Source organism: Hevea brasiliensis, chromosome 10 (genome assembly GCF_030052815.1).
Source record: "Hevea brasiliensis isolate MT/VB/25A 57/8 chromosome 10, ASM3005281v1, whole genome shotgun sequence".
Taxonomy (NCBI): Eukaryota; Viridiplantae; Streptophyta; class Magnoliopsida; order Malpighiales; family Euphorbiaceae; genus Hevea; species Hevea brasiliensis.
This window is the reverse complement of record NC_079502.1, coordinates 39,818,314-39,840,550: the sequence shown is the minus strand read 5'-3', so window position 1 is coordinate 39,840,550 and position 22,237 is coordinate 39,818,314. Positions and strand designations below refer to the sequence as shown.

Below are 22,237 nucleotides of genomic sequence, written 5' to 3'. Positions count from 1 at the left end.
GTTTCTATTCTTGTCATTCCGCTGCATCAAATGGCTAGAAGAAATTATTATTCTATTGCTACTCCAAAAAAAAATGTCCTTATCCATTCTGTATCATCAAACAACTATGAAGAAATTACTAATGTTGTGAATTTCTAACCTAATTATATGATCAGTACATTTGTTAAAATTTATTTCTTTTATAACATGAGAGGTTGAATATGGGTTCCAAAGTGAGAGTTAGGGTGATCTTCCCTGGAAGGAAAAAAAAAAAAAAAAAGGGAGAGTTCTAGGGAGCCGAAAGGAAACCCACAGTTGAGCTTCAATAATTAAATTAAGATTGATGACAGTTGAGCTTCAATAATTAAATTAAGATTGATGACAGCGAGCCAATGGATGTTGGAGTAGGGCAAACCGAAGCAGTTTTCTTTTTTTTTTTTTTTTTGCCCAGTCCTTAGGCTCAAACATCGGGCTGTACCCTTGTATCCCAACTTGTATACCATGCTCTCTAAGTAAATCTCCCTTCAGCCAAAATTTTGTTTGACATAAGATTCCAAAATTTTGTTTGACATAAGATTCTGAGTTTCTGAATAGTCCTTAACAATTCACGCACTTCTCAATCTGATCTGTCATGATTAATTGTTCATATGGGAAGCCATACATAAAGCATTCAAAGAAATCATTTAGATTTTCGGATTTTATAAATTTCCTTACATACTTTAATAAACTCATTCATTTATTCATTCCACTGATATAATGATGTGTCTTTATATTGAGTTATTTATGATAAACCTTAACCTGTGTTTGCATTAAACATTGGATGAATATTTACAACAACTGGAACTTCTCAAGAAACCATCTGAGCAGGAACGAATAATAAAACAGTCGCCAAAGGTTACTGCAGCGCTTGTCCAGCGCAAAACTGGTTCAGTAGAATTTGTGGAAAGTTCTCCAGAACACGATCGATCACCAATCAATCCTTGAGGAGAGTTGGATATCTGAGGGATGGAGCTTTTTGCAGTATGTGAGAGAAGAAACTGCTTAAGAAATTGCTGCATTTTTGTTCATCTCTAGAATGATTGTATTTGCAGAAAAGTTTACTTCTCACATCAAAAACTTGAATTTCTTTTGGTGCTAGAGACTGGTGTTTTTTTGTTCTCACATTATATATATATATATATATATATATATATATATATATATTAAACGAAATCCTTAAATACTGGCTTTTTTTTATTATTATTATAATTTTTTTAGGCATTTTTTTAGGCTTACTCGCAGGCCGTAGAAAAAACCACCTTTCCATGGGCCTTTTTTCGTCTTTTACTTCAATTTTTATTTATTTTTTATTGTTAACTTAATCCCTCATACCAATTAATGATTTATCAACTAATCAGTTTCAATAATTTGATTAATTATTATTTAATAATGAATCATATTTAATATTTTTGTATAAAAAAATAAGCTAATAAAATATTTCAGTAAACAAATCAATAAAATTATTAAACTAAATATTATTAATAAATTTATCGTAAGTTTGCTATGAAAGCAAAATGGTAAATTTCACTCGTGGTATATGAACTTTAAGGTTGGTGACACTATGATATATAAATTTTAAAATTTAATTTAAAACCTCATAAACTATCATAAATATCACTTCAAACTCTATACAACATGCAACAATCGATTTAAAAGTTAAAGGATGATGTGGCAGTCCAGACAAAATTAAAAATCATCTTTCCCTCTTTTCTCTCTCCTTCATGTAATATCTAACTCTTACTTTCTCAACTTTATTTATGTTGATTATCTTGCCCTTCGCATCTTTCTCTTTTTGATAAAAGTTGAAATCGAATTTCCTTTTGCTCTCTCTTTTTTCTTGAGGTTTGTAGTTGAAGGATATTTTTGTGCTTTTTTTTTTCTTTCTTTCATTGATGATGTCTCAGTTTAATGAGAGAAGGTTATCACTCAATAGCATTCCTCTTTGCCGATGTGAAGAAGAAGCGAAATTAACAACATTATGGACCAATGCACACCCTGGAAGAAGATTCTATAGATGCACAAACTATGACGTAAGTAGAAATGAAATTTTCATCTAGATCTATAGTTGGGTAAAATTTTTTCTATGGATATGGGCAGTCATGATTTGGGTAAATTTTTTTAATATGGGTTTTAAAGTAAGAGAAGATATTTATAATGATATGGATTATGAGTTTTTTTTTTATGAGTCATGCTATGATATGTATTTTTTTTTCAATTTTTTACAGAGAAGCAATTGTTGTTATTATTTTGAGTGGGTTGATCCAAAATTTCCAAGGCAAGCAAATGTTATCATAGTTGGGCTGCTGAATCGAATCAAAAGGATGGAGCTTGAGAGAGATGTGGAAAAGAAAGAGATTGAAAAAAATTGTAGGAGATGGAAAATGGTTGTAGCATATTTCTTGTTGTGTGTGATTGGAAGAATTTTCTTTTGTGCTTAGCATAAAAGCTGATTAGTAATGTTGGGTTCTGGCCCAAAATTTTGTTAATATTTTATAGTTGTTTCTGGGCCAAAATTTTGTTAATATTTTATAATTGGCTCTTTTGTGTATTTTGATAGAACTTTATGTGTAATGTAATTTGAGTTAAGATATTACTGCTTTGTATTGCTTAATATATTTAATCAATTATGTAATTTTAATCATTTGGAATGCTATAATCATTATGATATTTGATAATTCTTATTTGGGTTGACATTGCATAATTTTTTTTGTACTATATTATTTTTTATAGTAATTTCAATCTATTATGTAATTTCAATATATTTGGACTGAAATATTTAGAAAATAACTCAAAAGTCATCAAATTTCAATTTTACTCTATAAATGAGAGGGATATCAACAAAATCTAAAGTAAACAATAACAAAAATTAATATGAAATAAATTATATTTATATATTCATATGAACAATCAATGTTCAATAACAATCCACATATCCAAGATATGCTTCAACATTGAATCAATAATATATTCATTTGATTCAATATTTGAAGCATAAAAATTGTTGCTTTACAAAAATCAAGACATGTCAATATACCAACTCTACCAAAATATATATTCAAATATGATATATACTAATGGTATTACTAAAACCACAGTAAAAAGCAATAAACTAAGATATCTCACTAATAGATCATTGAAAAACTCCTGCTAAATATTAAAAAAAATGTCTAAATTATCCAAAATAAGCTAAAACAAATCATTCTCAAACACATGAAAAAAAGACTCAAAATAGAACATCAATCCTCAATTGGCTTTGTCTTTTTTTGCATATATGCTCCATTTGCCTTTGCCTCCTCTCACCTTAAGTTTCCTTGCTGCATTCGACCTTCCTTTTACTTTAGATGTGAGAGATGCCCCTTCGCTATTAGATGCATTTGCTTGACCCTGCAAAATATAAAAAATAAATAATAAATAAATTTTAACAATTCCTTCAACTTAGTAAATACATGAGTTTGTGTGCATTTTTAAGATGCAGTTGTATACCAAATGTTTGCCCAGTTCCATCATCCTCAACATTAGGAATTTGGCTCTCATTAGCATCATCAATTTTATAGCATGGAATAAAAATGTGCCATTTTTGAAAACCTGTCAACAACAACAAAAATTGAATCATGGCCTTGTTTAGACCTAAGTAATCCTAACACAAAATCCTTAGACAAATGAACCCAAGGATCACTAGGGGTAGGTAAAGGTGTATACAAACCTTGTGGCAAAACTCTAGATTTATTCTTAGCACACATAATGTGAACCTTCAAGTAATTGGTAACTTGGAAACCCACATTCAAGAATTAAAGGAACAATATGGAAAACACCAAATCAAGATGTATGAATTTGATTCTTTGAACCAGCACAATCAGATTGCTATGTAATTCAAAGAAAATATCAGAAATGGGATTCTTGACCTAATTCATATGAAGAATGAATAAACCAAGAATATTATGCACATTAAACCTTGCAAGATAGAAATCTCAGCAAGTTAATGAGCTTCACAAGAACAAAGGCAACAACCAATTTACTCACTAAAGAAGCAGAAACAATCTTTCATTAATATTCAAAGTGTGTTCTCCACTCTCTCATTACACTTGTATTTATAGTCTCTTGGCTCCAAAGCTAAAGACAAAAATATCCCTACTTTAATAACAGCTGCAAGGAGCTTTAAGTCCAAACAAAAATTAATCAATCAAAAGACTAAAAACTTTTAACAAAAAGTAAATTTAATACAGTAGCAAATAAAGGCATTTAAGTCCAAAAGAGATGATGTGAACCTTCAAGTAATTGGTAACTTGAAAACCCACATTCAAGAATTAAATGAACAATATGGAAAGCACCAAATCAAGATGCATGAATTTGAATCTTTGAACCAGCACAATCAGATTGTTGTGTAATTCAAAGAAAATATCAGAAATGGAATTCTTGACCTAATTCATATGGATAATGAATAAACCAAGAATATTATGCACATTAAATCTTGCAAGATAGAATCTCAGCAAGTTAATGAGCTTCACAAGAACAAAGGCAACAGCCAATTACTCACTAGAGGAGCAGAAACAATCTCTCATTAATATTCAAGTGTGTCCTCCACTCTCTCATTACACTTGTATTTATAGCCTCTTGGCTTCAAAGCTAAAGACAAAAATATCCCTACTTTTGTAACAGCTGTAGGGAGCTTTAAGTCCAATCAAAAATTAATCTATCAAAAGACTAAAAACTCCTTACAAAAAGTAAATTTAATGCAGCAGCAAATAAGGGCATTTAAGTCCAAAAGAGAAATGGTTATAACAGATGGAATATTCCTTGAAAAAGGTGCCAGCAGATACATGTACATGGGTTGGATCTGGTGCATGCATGTCCACGGGTTATTCCATGTAATCTAATACTCCATATGACACATGGTCACTTCTAAGCATAATTTTCACCAAATTTAATCCTTTACATTTTTCTTCATGCCATTCCAGCTTATAATCCTTGCTCCTTATGATTTCACAAATTAAATTCTGAAGTGATTTAGCTCTAGCCCTAGTAATTGGACCTTGGATGAAATCCTTTGTTGTGGATGTAGCTTGATTCTCATCAAGAGAGGTGGTTATAACAGCAAGGAATATTCTTTTAAAAAGGTGCCAACAAATGTATGTACAAGGGTTGGATCTGATGCATGCATGTCCACAGGTTATTCCATGTAACCTAATGCTCCACATGACACCTGGTCACTTCCAAGCTTAATTTTCACCAAATTTAATCCTTTATAATTTTTTTTATGCCATTCCAGCTTATAATCCTTGCTTCTTAAGATTTCACAAATTAAGTTCTGAAGTGATTTAGCTCTAGCTCTAGTAATTGGACCTTGGATGAATTCCTTTGGCATGGATGTAGCTTGATTCTCATCATTACCCTCCGCTTCAAAAGGATTCGTCCTCGAATCTGTTCCTGCATCAACACAAGGAGATAAATCAGCAACATTAAAGGTGGCACTGACATTATACTTACCGGGCATGTTTATTTTGTAGGTATTATCATTAATTTTGGTCAGCACTTGGAAAGGTCCATCACATCTTACTTGTAATTTTGATTTCCTTCGAGAGGGAAACCTTTCTTTGTGCAAGTGAACCCATACCCAATCTCCAGGTTGAAATGTAACTTTCTTCCTTCCTTTGTTGGCTTGACTAGCATATTTTTCATTTTTCTTTTTAATTTGCAGCTTGGCTTGTTCATGGATTTTCTTCACCAATTCTGCTTTTCTTTTTTCATCTAAACTAGCAAGCTCGTTCACAGGCAAAGGTAAAAGATCCAAAGGAGTTGAAGGATTGAAACCATACACAATTTCAAATGGAGAATAGCCAGTAGAAGAATGCACATTTCTATTGTATGCAAATTCAACAAGTGGAATGCAATCTTCCCATGACTTCAAATTTTGCTTAACCACAGCACGCAAAAGAGTAGTTAGTGTCCTATTTACTACTTCAGTTTAACCATCGGTTTGTAGGTGACAAGTGGTGGAAAATAACAACTTGGTGCTAATTTTTCCCACAAAACCTTCCAAAAGTGACTAAGAAATTTAACATCCCTATCACTAACTAAACTCTTAGGTATGCCATGCAACCTAACAATATCTATAAAGAATAAATTTGCAACATTTGTAGCATCATCAGTTTTATGGCATGGAATAAAATGTGCCATTTTTGAAAACTTGTCAACAACAACAAAAATTGAATCATGGCCTTGTTTAGACCTAGGTAATCCCAACATAAAATCCATAGACAAATGAACCCAAGGATCACTAGGGGTAGGTAAAGGTGTATACAAACCTTGTGGCAAAACTCTAGATTTAGCCTTAGCGCACACAACGCACCTAACACATACTCTTTTAACATCTCTTTTCATATTCGGCCAATACAAATGTTCCTTTAACACATCTAAAATTTTGGCAACACCAAAATGACCCATTAATCCACCAGCATGAGACTCATTCACAAGTAATTCACGCATGGAACTCTTAGGTACAAACAATCTATTTTCTCTAAACAAATATCCATCATGCCTATAAAACTTCTCAAAAGCATTCTTTTCACAAGCTGCATACACTCTAGCAAAGTCATCATCTTCAACATATTCTTTCACATATTCGAATCCCAATAACTTTGCATCAAGAAGGGCAAGAAGGTTATACCTTCGAGATAAGGCATCAGCCACCCCATTTTCTTTCCCATGTTTGTATTGAACCACTTATGGGAAGGTCTTAAGGAACTCAACCCATTTTGCATGACGCCTACTCAACTTATTTTGCCCCTTGATATGCTTCAATGACTCATGATCTGTGTGGACGACAAATTGCTTTGGCCAAAGGTAATGTTTCCATGTTTCCAAGGCACGTACATTATACAACTCCTTGTCATATGTAGAATAGTTCAAAGCTGCTCCATTAAGCTTCTCACTAAAGTATGCTATTGGTCTCTTATCCTGCATTAAAACGGCTTCAATACCTATTCCTGATGCGTCACACTCAATCTCAAAAGTCTTAAAAAAATCAAGTAAAGCCAACACAGGAGCGGAACATAACGTGTCTTTAATTTTGTGAGAAGCATCATCTTGTTTCTGTTCCCAAACAAAATTAACATTCTTTTTGACAAGATCATTCAATGGTGCTGCAATGGTACTGAAATTCTTAATAAATCTTCTATAGAAACTAGCTAGTCCATGGAAACTACGTACTTCAGATGCAGACTTTGGAATGGGCCAGTCTTTAATAGCTCTAATTTTTTCATCATCTACTTAAACACCATTAGCACTAATGACAAATCCTAAAAAGACAATATTTTCCATGCAAAATGAACATTTCTTCAAGTTAGCATATAATTTTTCCTTTCTTAACACATCGAATATAGCTGTTAAATGATGCATATGTTCATTCATGCCTCTACTGTAAACCAATATATCATCGAAATAAACAACAACAAATTTTCCAATAAAAGCACGCAACACATGATTCATCAATCTCATAAAAGTGCTAGGAGCATTAGTTAGACCAAAAGGCATCACTAACCACTCATATAGTCCATGCTTTGTTTTAAATACAGTCTTCCATTCATCACCTACTTTCATGCGAATTTGATGATATCCGCTTTTCAAGTCAATTTTGGTAAACACACAAGCACCACAAAGTTCATCCAACATATCATCCAATCTAGGTATAGGGTGGCGATACTTTACAGTGATTTTGTTGACTGCCCTACAATCTACACATATGCGCCATGTGCCATCTTTCTTTGGTACCAAAAGGATGGGTACAGCACAAGGGCTCATACTTTCTCTCACATAACCCTCAGCTAGCAATTCCTCAACTTGCCTTTGTAATTCTTTGGTTTCTTCAGGGTCCTTAGCTAGCAATTCCTCAACTTGCCTTTGTAATTCTTTGGTTTCTTCAGGTTTAGTTCTATAGGCTGGATGGTTGGGAATAACTGCTCCAGGTACAAAATCAATTTGGTGCTCAATCCCTCGAATAGGTGGTAGTCCAGCTGGCATCTCCTCAGGTAATACATCCTCGTATTCCTGCAAAAGAGAGACAACGACACTAGGCAAATTGGGGTCAAGGTCAGATGTGGATAAACAAGAGTCCTTAAACACAATTAATAACATTTGCTTGTTGGCAAACATGGCATTCCTCACATCTCTCCTTTAGCATACAAGCTTAATTTTCTCTCCCCTCTTTCCGCACAGCTCTCCTTTTGCGCCGAAGATTTACCTTTTTCAAGCACTCTTGGAATGTTTTCTTTTTACTCTCTTTTCTTTCCTCACAACCACCCTTGTCTTGCTCACTCACAACATTTTCAGTCAATTTCTTTTCACTCCTTTTCTTCTCTGCTATTTTTTCGGCCACTCTTGATTTTACCTCACCCATTGCTTGCTTAAGCCTTGTTTGGTTTTCATAAATCTGTTTTGGTGTCATAGGTGCCAAAATGATTTTCCTTCCATTCATTTCAAAAGAATACCTATTTTTATACCCATCCTGGATCACCTTTCTATCAAAATTGCCATGGTCGGCCAAGTAATAAATGGCCGGCTTGCATTGGAACCACGTCACACATAACCTCATCTTGATACTTTCCTATTGCAAAGGAAATCAGCACTTGTTTTGTTACTTTCACCTCACCGCATTCATTCAACCACTGCAATTTATAGGGTCTAGGGTGTTTCAAAGTCCACAACTCTAATCTCTACACCAAAATAATACTAGCAAAATTGGCACAACTTCCCCCATCAATGATGACACTACAAGCTTTGTCTTGGATAAGACACCTTGTATGGAAATTTGTTTCTGTTTGCAATTCATCACCAACATCCTCCTTTGCTTGAGTATTTAATGCTCTCATAATCACTAGAGCACTTCCTTCAGCAGCATATTCTACCTTTGCATCCTCCTCCCCTGAAGATGTGGAATCACTCACAATTTCCTCCTCCGTTTCTATCTCACCGTTTTCTCTCATGACCATGACTCTCTTGTTAGGGCATTAAGAAGCTATGTGTCCACTACTCAAACACCTAAAACACTTCACATCTCTATTTCGGGTAGTAGTTGCAACCTCCTTTCCTTTACTTTCTACAAATTTCTTCTCCACCTTCTTTTCCTTATCCTCATTTTTCTTATAGTTGCTAACAACCTTTTCCCTATCTTCCTTCTTCCAGTTAGACTTCCAAGATGAAGAAGTACCTGCATTTCCTCCAAATTTTGACTTGCTTTTAAGTTGCCTTTCTACCTTCATAGCCATGTGGACCATATCCTCCAACTCAACATAGTGATGTAACTCAACAATATGAGCAATCTCCTTATTTAGCCCATTTAAGAATCTAGCCATGGTGGCTTCTCTATCCTCCTCCACATTTGCTCTAATCATAGCAATTTCCATTTCTTTATTATAATCTTCAACACTTTTAGAACCTTTAGTCAATCTTTGTAACCTCTGATGTAGCTCTCTATAGTAATGACTAGGAACAAATCTCCTTCTCATTATAGTTTTCATCTCTCCCCAGGTTGCGATTGATTGCTCATAATTTCTCCTTCTACTAATCAACAATTGATCCCACCATACCAAAGCATAATCAGTAAATTCTACGGCTGCTAACTTTGCTTTCTTCTCCTTTAAATAGTGATAACAATCAAAGACAGCTTCTACCTTCCTTTCCCATTCTAGATACACATCCGGATCATTTTTCCCTTGGAAAGAAGGGATGCTCATTTTAATACTTTTGATATTGTCATCTACCCTATTCCTCTCTCTTTCCTCTCTTCTTATCCTCCTATCCCCATTCCTCCTATCTTCAGCTCTTCTCTCATACCTACCCCTCCTAGGTCTTTCAACCTCAAAATCATAGTTATCAACCTCATCTTCATCAGATTCAACTACTGGAGGTACAAGATCCCTCCTATTTGGCCTTCTCTCATTTTGCCTATCTCTTTGCTCCAATCTTTCCAACCTATCTATGATTCCATTGCACACAACATTCATTCTTTCAAATTGTTGTCTGACAGCCTGCATGTAGAATGGATTTTCACCTTCCCCCTCACTACCATCACCCCTTCTAGACATGTTTTCAGACCTGCAAGAAAATGGTTAGTGTAAAGAAAACACCTCACTCACTCCCTTACGTGTTTACACTCAACAGGGGACACTCCACTCGTGTTTAACTCAACAAGGCTTTTCCCCTCTTATGAACTCACCACTCTGTGCCTTTTACCTCTCTTGGCTATGTCCACAAGTTCTTATCAAACTCAAGTAACTCAAACCAAGACTGTACTCACAAAAATTTAATACACAATAAAATTCTTGAACGTGACAGATCAAAACGATTAATCAAGAAAGCAATAATGTGACTCAAGAAGTCAAGAAAAGAAAAGCTCAAGCATGGAAATGTAATGCAATAAGGAATCAAGAAAGAAGATACCAAAATAAAAGAGTAGTAAGCTGGAAAAGAGACAACCTAAAGAAGTGATATCAAGCTTAAATATCCAAGTTTGCCACCAACTTATCACAATTACCAATAGTTCACACAATACACCAAGAATTGCATAAATTTAGGATCACCAAGCAAACGAGTGTATTTTGATCTGAAATGGAGTAGGCAAATGCAACCCAATACAGACTAATTTCTGCTAGAATTTCAGGCTTTTCTTGACAGGTTTACTATGTAAATCAAATGTAATCGTGTCTGCCGCAAAATTTTGGTTCCCCACACAAACGATTAAATTTTCAGCTGAGATTTAATTTGAGAATAGCTCAAATGTGGCACAAACAACCTGTAAATTTTCAGGAATTTTTAAGCTGATTTACAATGTGAACTTAATTTGATCGTGTCTGTCGCAAAATTTTGGTTCCCCACACAAACGGTAGAATTTTAAGCTGAAATTTAATTTACAAACTGCTGAAATGGGGTATAATCACCCAGTAAATTTTCAGAAATTTCTGGGTATATTTGCTATGTGAACTTAATTTGATCGATTCTGCTGCAAAATTTTGGTTCAGCAGGCAAACAATATCAAACAACCCCAAAATTTATATCCAATGTCTTAAACACACCCAAATAATGCTGGTACAGTTTCAGGTGAAATAGGTCAGCCGAACTCAATGACCCAAATAAGCTCTCATGCTTGATATCAAAATGAAGGAAGCAAAATAAATAGCTTGAACAATGGCTTTGGCTTGATTAACCCAAAACCCTAAGACAAACTCAACAAAATAAATTTTTAAACAAACAGATCATACTAAACCCCAAGAGCCAATTTCGGTCAAGCATACAATGAATAAAAATGTGAATAATAGAAATACAATAAGAAACAAAATAAGGTTTAGCAAGAAAGAACCAGGTGCAAGATGAAGAAGTAGAAGCAAATATGAAACTAGAGCCAAACAGCAAATATGAAAAAGGTAACAAACACAAAGTAAGCACAAAGAATAAGAAGGAAACAGAGAATCTACCTTGTTTGGACGTCCCATTGCTTTGATACCAAAACTGATGCGAACTTTCAAGTAATTGGTAACTTGAAAACCTACATTCAAGAATTAAAGGAACAATATGGAAAGCACCAAATCAAGATGTATGAATTTGATTCTTTGAACCAGCACAATCAGATTGCTGTGTAATTCAAAGAAAATATCAGAAATGGGATTCTTGACCTAATTCATATGGAGAATGAATAAACCAAGAATATTATGCACATTAAACCTTACAAGATAGAAATCTCAGCAAGTTAATGAGCTTCACAAGAACAAAGGCAATGCCCAATTTACTTACTAAAAGAGCAGAAATAATCTTTCATTAATATTCAAAGTATTTCCTCCACTCTCTCATTACACTTGTACACAAGTTCTTATCAAACTCAAGTAACTCAAACCGAGACTGTACTCACAAAAAATTTAACACACAATAAAATTCTTGAACGAGACGGATCAAAACGAGTAATCAAGAAAGCGATAATGTGACTCAAGAAGTCAAGAAAAGAAAAGCTCAAGCATGGAAATGTAATGCAATAAGGAATCAAGAAAGAAGACACCAAAATAAAAGAGTTGTAAGCTGGAAAAGTGACAACCTAAAGAAGTGATATCAAGTTAAAATATCCATGTTTGCCACCAACTTATCATAATTACCAGCAGTTCACACAATACACCAAGAATTGCATAAATTTAGGATCACCAAGCAAACGAGTGTATTTTGATCTGAAATTGAGTAGCACATGCAACCCAATGCTAACTAATTGCTGCTATAATTTTATGCTTTTTTTGACAGGATTACAATGCAAACCAAATTTAATCTTGTCTGTCGCAAAATTTTGGTTCCCTACACAAACTGTTAAATTTTGAGCTGAGATTTAATTTGAGAATAGGTCAAATGTGGCACAAACAACCTGTAAATTTTTAAGAATTTCTGGGCTGATTTGCAATGTGAACCTAATTTGATCTGGTCTGCCGCAAAATTTTGATTCCCCATACAAATGGAAGAATTTTAAGCTGAAATTTAAATTGGGAACTACTGAAAAGGGGGTATAAACACCCTGTAAATTTTCAGGAATTTTTGGGTCTATTTGCTATGTGAACCTAATTTGATCGGGTTTGCCGCAAAATTTTGGTTCAGTAGGCAAACAATGTCAAACAACCCCCAAAATTTACACCTAACGTGTTAAACACACCCAAATAATTTTGGTAAAGTTTCAGGCCTAATAGGTAAGTCGAACTCAATGACCCAAATAAACTCTCATGCTTGATATCAAAATGAAGGAAGCAAGATGGATAGCTAGAATAATGGCTTTGACTTGATTAACCCAAAATCCTTAGACAAACTCAACAAAACAAATTTTTAAACAAACAAGTCATACTAAACCCCAAGAGCCAATTTCGGTCAAGCATACAATGAACAAAAATGTGAATATCAGAAACACAATAAGAAGCAAAACAAGGTTTAGCAAGAAAGAACCAGATGCAAGATGAAGAAGAAGAAACAAATATGGAACTAGAGCCAAACAGAAAATATGAAAAATATAAGTAACACACAAAGAATAAGAAGCAAATAGAGAATCTACCTTGTTTGGACGTCCCTTTGTTCTGATACCAAAACTGATGTGAACCTTCAAGTAATTGGTAACTTGAAAACCCACAAGGATTAAAGGAACTATATGGAAAGCACCAAATCAAGATGTATGAATTTGATTCTTTGAACCAACACAATCAGATTGCTGTGTAATTCAAAAAAAAAAATCAAAAATGGGATTCTTGACCTAATTCATATGGAGAATGAATAAACCAAGAATATTATGCACATTAAACCTTGCAAGATAGAAATCTCAGCAAGTTAATGAGCTTCACAAGAACAAAGACAACAGCCAATTTACTCACTAAAGGAGCAAAAACAATCTTTCATTAATATTCAAAGTGTGTCCTCCACTCTCTCATTGCACTTGTATTTATAGTCTCTTGGCTCCAAAGCTAAAGACAAAAATATCCCTACTTTAATAACAGCTGCAAGGAGCTTTAAGTCCAAATAAAAATTAATCAACCAAAAGACTAAAAACTCTTAACAAAAAGTAAATTTAATACAGCAGCAAATAAGGGCATTTAAGTCCAAAAGAGAGGTGGTTATAACAGCAAGGAATATTCTTTTAAAAAGGTGCCAACAGATGCATGTACATGGGTTGGATCTGGTGTATGCATGTCCACAGGTTATTCCATGTAACCTAATGCTCCACATGACACCTGGTCACTTCCAAGCTTAATTTTCACCAAATTTAATCCTTTATAATTTTTTTCATGCCATTCCAGCTTATAATTCTTGCTTCTTAAGATTTCACAAATTAAGTTCTGAAGTGATTTAGCTCTAGCTCTAGTAATTGGACCTTGGATGAATTTCTTTGGTATGCATGTCCACAGCTTGATTCTCATCAACACACAACGCACCTAACACATACTCTTTCAACATCTCTTTTCATATTCGGCCAATAAAAATGTTCCTTTAACATCTAAAGTTTTGGCAACACCAAAATGACCCATTAATTCACCAGCATGAGACTCATTCACAAGTAATTCACGCATGGAACTCTTAGGCACCCACAATCTATTTTCTCTAAACAAAGCTAAAGACAAAAATATCCCTACTTTAATAACAGCTGCAAGGAGCTTTAAGTCCAAACAAAAATAAATCTATCAAAAGTCCAAAAACTCCTTACAAAAAGTAAATTTAATACAACATCAAATAAGGGCATTATAGTCCAAAAGAGAGGTGGTTATAACAGCAAGGAATATACTTTCGAAAAGGTGCCAGCAGATGCATGTACATTGGTTGCATGTCCACAGTTTATTCCATGTAACCTAATGCTCCACATGACACCTGGTCACTTCCAAGCTTAATTTTCACCAAATTTAATCCTTTATAATTTCTTCATTCCATTCCAGCTTACAATCCTTGCTCCTTAAGATTTCACAAATTAAATTCTGAAGTGATTTAGCCCTAGCTCTAGCAATTGGACCTTGGATGAAATCCTTTGGTGCGGATGTAGTTTGATTCTCATCATTTTACATATTCGACTCCCAATAACTTTGAATCACATATGGGAAGGTCTCAAGGAACTCAACCCATTTTGCATGATGCCTACTTAACTTATTTTGCCCCTCGATATACTTCAATGACTCATGATCTGTTTGGATGATGTTGGCTTTTTCTATTGGAAGGTATAAGGATGAGGTGTTGTGTGATGTGGTGCCAATGCATGCTAGACATATTTTGCTAGGGAGACCATGGCAATATGATAGGAAGGTAGTGCATGATGGATTTAGGAATAGGTACTCCTTTGATCATTATGGACGAAGGGTTACATTAGCAGCATTATCACCCGCACAAGCTTTTGAAGATCAATTAAGGATAAAATAGACCATGAATGAGCAACAACAAACGGAGGCCGAGCTAAGAGTGCAAAAAGAGAAAGAAAGAAAAGAAAGAGAGGAAAAAGTAAGAGAGAAAAATGAGGAAGAGAAAGGGAAGAGAGAAAATTCAAAAAGAGTGAAACCAAAAGAAAAGGGCTCGGGGCAAAAGGAGAGTTGTGAGAAGAGTGGAGAGAATAAAGTCAGTTTGCTCGCAAAAGCCAAGGATGTGAGGACTGCATATTTTTCTAGCATGCCAATGGCTTTGCTAATTTGTAAGGGAGCTTACACCAATGTTTCTAACCTTGACCCATCCATTCCTAGTTGTGCTTTGCCCTTGTTGCAGGAGTTTGAGGTTGTCTTCCCTGAAGAAATACCTAATGGGCTACCACCCATTAGAGGCATAGAGCACCAAATAGATTTTATGCCAGGAGCTGTAATCCCAAATAGGCCAGCCTGTAGAACCAATCCGGAATAGGCTAAGGAACTTCAAAGACAAGTGGGGGAGCTTTTAGCCAAAGGCCATGTTAGGGAGAGCATGAGCCCATGTGCTGTACCTGTTCTTTTGGTGCCAAAAAAAGATGGGAGCATGCGCATGTGTGTGGATTGTAGAGCAATCAACAAAATCACTGTAAAGTATAGACATCCCATACCTAGACTTGATGATATGCTTGAGGAGTTGCATGGTGCATGCATATTTTCTAAAATTGACTTAAAGAGTGGTTATCACCAAATTCGCATGAAATTAGGAGATGAATGGAAAACTGCCTTTAAGACTCAATATGGACTATATGAATGGTTAGTCATGCCGTTTGGCTTGACCAATGCACCTAGTACATTTATGAGGCTTATGAAACATGTGTTGTGTGCTTTCTCAGGAAAATTTGTTGTAGTGTATTTTGATGATATCCTAGTATATAGCCAAAATATGCATGATCATTTGCTGCACTTGAGACAAGTCTTTGAGGTGTTGAGAAAAGAGCACTTGTATGCCAATCTCAAGAAATGCACTTTCTGTATGGACAAAGTTATTTTCTTAGGATTTGTGGTGAGTGGCAAGGGAATTGAGGTTGATGAGGTCAAGGTTAGAGCCACTAGAGAGTGGCCTACACCTAAGTCCGTGAGTTGTGAGAAGCTTCCATGGGTTGGCTAGTTTTTATAGGAGATTTGTAAAGGACTTCAGTACCATAGCCTCACCCTTGAATGAAGTTGTAAAAAAGAATGTGGGATTCAAGTGGGGGGAAGAACAAGAGCATGCATTTAATTCACTCAAGGAGAAATTGTGTTCTGCACCTTTACTTGCTTTACCTGATTTTTCTAAAACTTTTGAGATTGAATGTGATGCCTTTGGAGTGGGTATTGAAGCTGTTTTGAAGCAGGAAAAGAGAATGATTGCCTACTTCAGTGAGAAGCTAAGTGGGGCTACATTGAACTACTCGACTTATGACAAAGAGATGTATGCACTGGTGCGTGCACTTGAGACTTGGCAACACTACTTGTGTCCGAAGGAGTTTGTCATTCATAGTGACCATGAGTCACTCAAGTACTTAAAGGGGCAGAACAAGCTCAACAAGCGCCATGCCAAGTGGAGTGAATTCATTGAAGGTTTCCCATATGTGATTCAATACAAGCAAGGCAAAGAGAATGTGGTGGCTGATGCACTTTCAAGGAGGTACACTTTACTTTACATGCTTGACACTAGACTTTTAGGCTTCGAACATGTGAAAGAAATGTATGCTAATGATGATGACTTTGGAAAAGTGTTTGCCTCTTGTGAACATGCTTCATATGATAAATTCTATAGGCATAATGGTTTCTTGTTTAGGGAAAATAAATTATGTGTGCCTAAATGCTCAATTAGAGAGTTGCTTGTTAAAGAATCACATGCTGGTGGTTTAATGGGACATTTTGGGGTTGCAAAGACCTTAGAAATTTTAAAGGAACATTTTTATTGGCCACACATGAAGAGGGATGTGGAGAGAGTGTGTGCTAGATGTGTGACTTGCATGAAGGCAAAGTCCAAAGTAAGGCCGCATGGTCTATACATGCCATTGAGTGTTCCTAGTGTTCCTTGGGTAGATTTATCCATGGATTTCATTTTGGGTTTACCTAGGAAAAAGAAAGGCCATGATAGTATTTTTGTTGTTGTTGATCGTTTTTCCAAGATGGTTCATTTCATACCATGTCACAAGACTGACAATGCATTTTACATTGCTTCTTTGTTCTTTAGGGAGATAGTTAGATTGCATGGCATTCCTAGAACAATTGTTAGCGATAGGGATGTGAAATTTCTAAGCCATTTTTGGAAAGTCTTTTGGGTAAAATTAGGAACCAAACTTTGTTTCTCCACCACTTGCCATCCACAAACGGATGGGCAAACCGAAGTTGTCAATAGGACCGTGGGCACTCTTCTACGTGCAATGATTAAACAAAACTTGAAAGCTTGGGAGGAGTGCATACCATTCATAGTATTTGCATACAACAGGTCTATGCATTCATCTATTGGTTATTCACCCTTTGAACTTGTATATGGTTTTAACCCACTAACTCCTTTAGATTTGTTGCCTTTGCCTACTAATGAGCTTGCTAGTTTAGATGGCAAAAGGAAAGCTGAAATGGTGAAACAAATGCATCAAAAAGCAAAGCAACAAATGGAGAAAGTGAATGAGAGGAGGGCAGCCCAAGCTAGTTTAGATGGCAAAAGGGGAGAAAGAAGATGGTGTTCCAACTTGGTGATCTTGTATGGGTTCACTTGAGAAAGGAGAGGTTTCCTACACAAAGGAAATCAAAACTTCAGCCTAGGAGTGATGGACCTTTTGAAGTGCTAGAGAGAATTAATGACAATGCATACAAGATAAACCTTCCAGGTGAGTATGGTGTAAGTGCTACATTTAATGTGACTGATCTTGCTCCTTTCTATGCAGATGATGACAATTCGAGGACGAATTCTTTTGAAGAGGGAGAGGAAATGATACGGTTTCTATCCTTAGTAGCTGATTCCACTAAGAAGAAAGACCAAAGGACCGTCTTCAAAACAAGCCAAGAAACTCCCTTGAACCTTCAACCCTTCACCTTGAAGATGGAGAATTAAAAATATAATTCCCAAGAAAGACAATCAAGAACAAGACTAATTCACCTATGCTGATGAACAACCTTGAACATATAATAAAACCTAACAAATCAAGGCAAGAATTTGATAAGAAAAATAGAGAGAGTTCTAAGAAGAACTTTGAAGCAAAGCTCCAGCAATATTGCTCAAAAAATTACCATATGAATTCTGTTCCCAAAATGAATCAAAAGAAGGCTAATATGGGTTGGTGTATTCTACCAAGACATTTCAACAACCATGGGACATGTGCAATTTTTGGTTAATACACCAATCTCTCCTAAGAATAGATACAAAGTTCAAACATTAACAGAAAGGTCAGATTTGGCAGGCTACAAATGAGAGACAATCTGAAAAGAGATGCTTTGTCTTGAAGCTGAAAGTAGTAACTTTGCTTTTCCTATAAATAGTTGAAGCATGGCTGGAGCTCTTGGACAAAGTTATGGCTTCCAATCTTTGCAAAATGGACAAAAGCATCATCAAAAAGTTGGTGGAGATGAGCTGCCAATTGTGCTGCCACCTAGGCACTCCACCTGGAAGCCATATTGGATGCCAACTAGGATGGACTTGCTGAGGTGGCTGCCACATGTATGCCAACTTGGACGGATGCCACTTGGTCTCTTGGCTCCTCAAATATGTAAAGGAATGTACAGCAAGGCTGGCTTCCCTCTTCCAAGTCCAAACCAAATACTTGCAAGAGGTTGGACTTGGTGATGTGATTATGCACCAAGCCTTGAAGCTTCTTAGCCATTGCTCTAGTTATTGGCCCTTGGTGTGGAATTGGTGCAACCGGTTCCTCATCAATAAGTTAGCCCAAAAGGCATCACTAACCACTCATATAGTCCATGCTTTGTTTTAAATGCGACTTTCCATTCATCACCTACTTTCATTCGAATTTGATGATTTCCGCTTTTCAAGTCAATTTTGGTAAAAACACAAGCACCACAAAGTTCATCCAACATATCATCCAATCTAGGTATAGGGTGGCGATATTTTATAGTGATTTTGTTGACCGCCCTACAATCCACACACATGCGCCATGTGCCATCTTTCTTGGTACAAAAAGGATAGGTATAGCACAAGGACTCATACTTTCTCTCAAATAACCCTTAGCTAACAATTCCTCAACTTGCCTTTGTAATTCTTTGGTTTATTCAGGGTTAGTTCTATAGGCTGGATGGTTGGAATAACTGCTCCAGGTACAAAATCAATCTACTGCTCAATCCCACGAATAGGTGGTAGTCTAGCCGGCATCTCCTCGGTTGGGAATAACTATTCCATCATCTTTAGCATTAGGTATTTGGCTTTCATTGTCATGCCTAATTATATCTTCATGTGAACCCTCAAGTAATTGGTAACTTGAAAACTCACTTTCAAGTTATTTAATATCCCTACTTGTATTTATAGCCTCTTAGCCCCAAAGCTAAAGACAAAATATCCCCACTTTAGTAACAGCTGCAAGGAGCTTTAAGTCCAAACATAAATTAATCTACCAAAGACTAAAACGTCCCAACAAAAAGCAAACTTAATACAGCAGCAATTAGGGCATTTAAGTCCAAAAGAGAGGTAGTTATAACAGCAAGGAATAGTCCTTCAAAAAGGTACCAGCAACATGGGTTGGATCTGGTGCATGCATGTCCATAGGTTATTCCATGTAACCTAATGCTCCACATGACACCTTGTCACTTCCAAGCTTAATTTTCACCAAATTTAACCCTTTATAATTTTCTTTATGACATTCCAGCTTATAATCCTTGCTCCTCAAGATTTCACAAATTAAATTCTGAAGCGATTTAGCTCTAGCTCTAGTAATTGGACCTTGGATGAAATCCTTTGGCATGGATGTGGCTTGATTCTCATCATATCTTCACCAATATCATCCCGATTTGCACTTGTATGCAGATAGTCATTATCTGTTTTGGTGTCTTCATTCATGTTAAAAAAACAATCTGCAAAACCACTATAACTAGCTTGTCCAAATTCATATGTGCATGCATTATTAATTCTATTAAACCTTTCAGTATTTGAAGACCCTAAATCATCAAATGTCCCTTGCACATGAAACTCCTGACTCCCCCCCTCAAGTTGATTCTCTATATTGCTAGTAACTTCTCGGTTACCATCCTTTAAAAGCAAAGGCATTAATGAATTACCCTTGTATGAACTATCACTACTTTCCTTAACCCTACACCAATCTCATCAATCTCCTCAAGAATCAATTTAGACTTTTAGTAACTTCCTTCTACCTAAACTCCTTCCTTAGATCATCAACAGTCAAGAGTTACACATATAGATCAATAATACCTTCAATCTCAGCTTGTCTACACATTTTAAGCATGTTTATATCATTAGATAATGATCTTAAACCCTTCTGATAATCTATCCCTGGTTGCCTCCAAAAATACTTAAGCAAGGCAATCTTCAAACCTTGACACATTCGATCAATCTTCACCAAGGACATGGTATCCCATGTTAGACCATGGACTGTCCATGTCTTCCCATCATAATACCCCCATTCTCCAAGTGTACCATTATGATGAACGCATAAAGTAAATGAAATTTCATCATGCATCCCTGCAAGAAATAATATAATTTAATAATATTCAAGTTATCAAAACATAACTTTGTCGGTGCGCACATATCAATTAAAAAAAACATTACTTGTTGGAGAAATATAATATATTATAATATAACAATAAACAATACATAAGGTAACATATTTAATGCATAAGGTAACACATTACATAAGGTATATATTGTCTTTCTATAATGGGTCAATCATCAAAGCACCTGACAGAAAACAAATTGACAATAAACACTAAGAGAAAGATTTTGCAAACAATGACCCACACACATTATTCATTACAAAGCTATTCAATACAGAGAAGCTTTTCCAAGTCAAATATCACTATTCAAACATACATCGTTAAAGCAATCAGTTTATAGCTAACCTTGATTGTGAGCCATGTTTGCTTCCATAGTTGCGAAATTGATAGTAGTCCCTGTTCAAACTCAGAAAAAAAAACATGCTATCAAATGGGCCCTCAAATATTCTCCTTCGAATCAATTGATAATAAAAAACAATGTACCCAAAATGGTTGCTTTATAGCGGACCACATTAAAAATTTCCAACAAAATCTAAACAAAATAATATTGAATCAAAGATACCCATTGAAAAAAGCTATAACAAATAACGTACCTTAACTGAATTGGGAGAAAACAGTAAGGAACTTGAGAGTGAAGGGTCTAAAGTAGCACGTGGCATTTTGTCTAGAAGTTGCTCTACCTTCCACCAATGAAGGGCTCAAGCGTTTACTAGTTTCCAGCCGATATACCACTTTGTTGAGGAAGAAGATGGCAGAAAACAGAAAAGAGAAAAGATGGGAAACATTTAATACAATATTTAGAAATTATTATTTCTTAACCAGATATCTAAGAGACCTATAATGACACGGAACAGCGCTAAAGCCCTTTCAGGTTCTCGACAATCACAATTGATGGTGTGGGTTTCTAAATGTTGATTGTATAGATCAGTGCCATTACTTACTAGTTCTTCTCTAAGATTTTCTACTTCTCGTCTATCAGTTAGATTAATGCATAATAAATAAAAAATAAGACTCTCAATATAAGTAGACATACGTAAACATAATTAATAAAGAGATTTCTGATGCACAGGGTCCCTATTTAGGGCAAGTGCAGAGCATACTTATCGTAGTATAATGAACAGTGCTATGGAACAGTATTTAAATAGTAATACTTACAGAGCTACAGTCTTCGTCCCAACCAGTAGGGGTAATGGATGAGCTTGGTATGTTTGCAGATGGTGGAGAAGAATAGTAAACCCAGTAATCGTACTTACCAGATGGTTGTCTAAGAAGATCCACAATAGTCAAGGAAAATGTTTCAAGTTCTTGGTGAAGTTCTTTTGCTTGATTAATTAAAACATTTATCTCATTACTTACTCGAGAGAAAGCAGATTGGGATTGAGAAAATACCATATATTTTATTTATAAAACAGTATACTCTTAGAACACACAGAGGGCGGAATAGAAAAACTTAGAACAAGAACTTTTTACAGAGAAAAACTTAAAGACTTTTATTGCATACTACATTCTGCTTGATGTGCAGGTCGGGGGTCCTTCTTATAGGAGCTAGAGAGAATCTTCTAGCGTCATTGAGGACGTCACTTTTAGTGGCAGACAATGATGAGTGGCTAGCT

The 22,237-nt window shown here is 35.5% G+C and overlaps 1 protein-coding gene across 2 annotated transcripts in view; it reads left to right on the top strand.

The window, feature by feature from the left end:
* LOC110665988 (uncharacterized protein At5g08430) overlaps nt 1-2,659 on the top strand; it is a 63,418-nt gene extending 60,759 nt beyond the window's left edge. Inside the window, exons 9-10 of one of the 2 annotated variants that reach the window (XR_009140797.1) lie at nt 1,923-2,048; nt 2,244-2,659. Coding sequence is in view for 1 of the 2 variants with exons in the window: in XM_058129259.1 (XP_057985242.1) it covers nt 797-963 (167 nt within the window). In the remaining variant the exon portion in view is untranslated. Of the gene's footprint in view, nt 1-796; nt 1,117-1,922; nt 2,049-2,243 lie in introns of those variants that run through there. The other variant, XM_058129259.1, reaches the window with a different exon arrangement.
* Nucleotides 2,660-22,237: the final 19,578 nt, after the last annotated feature.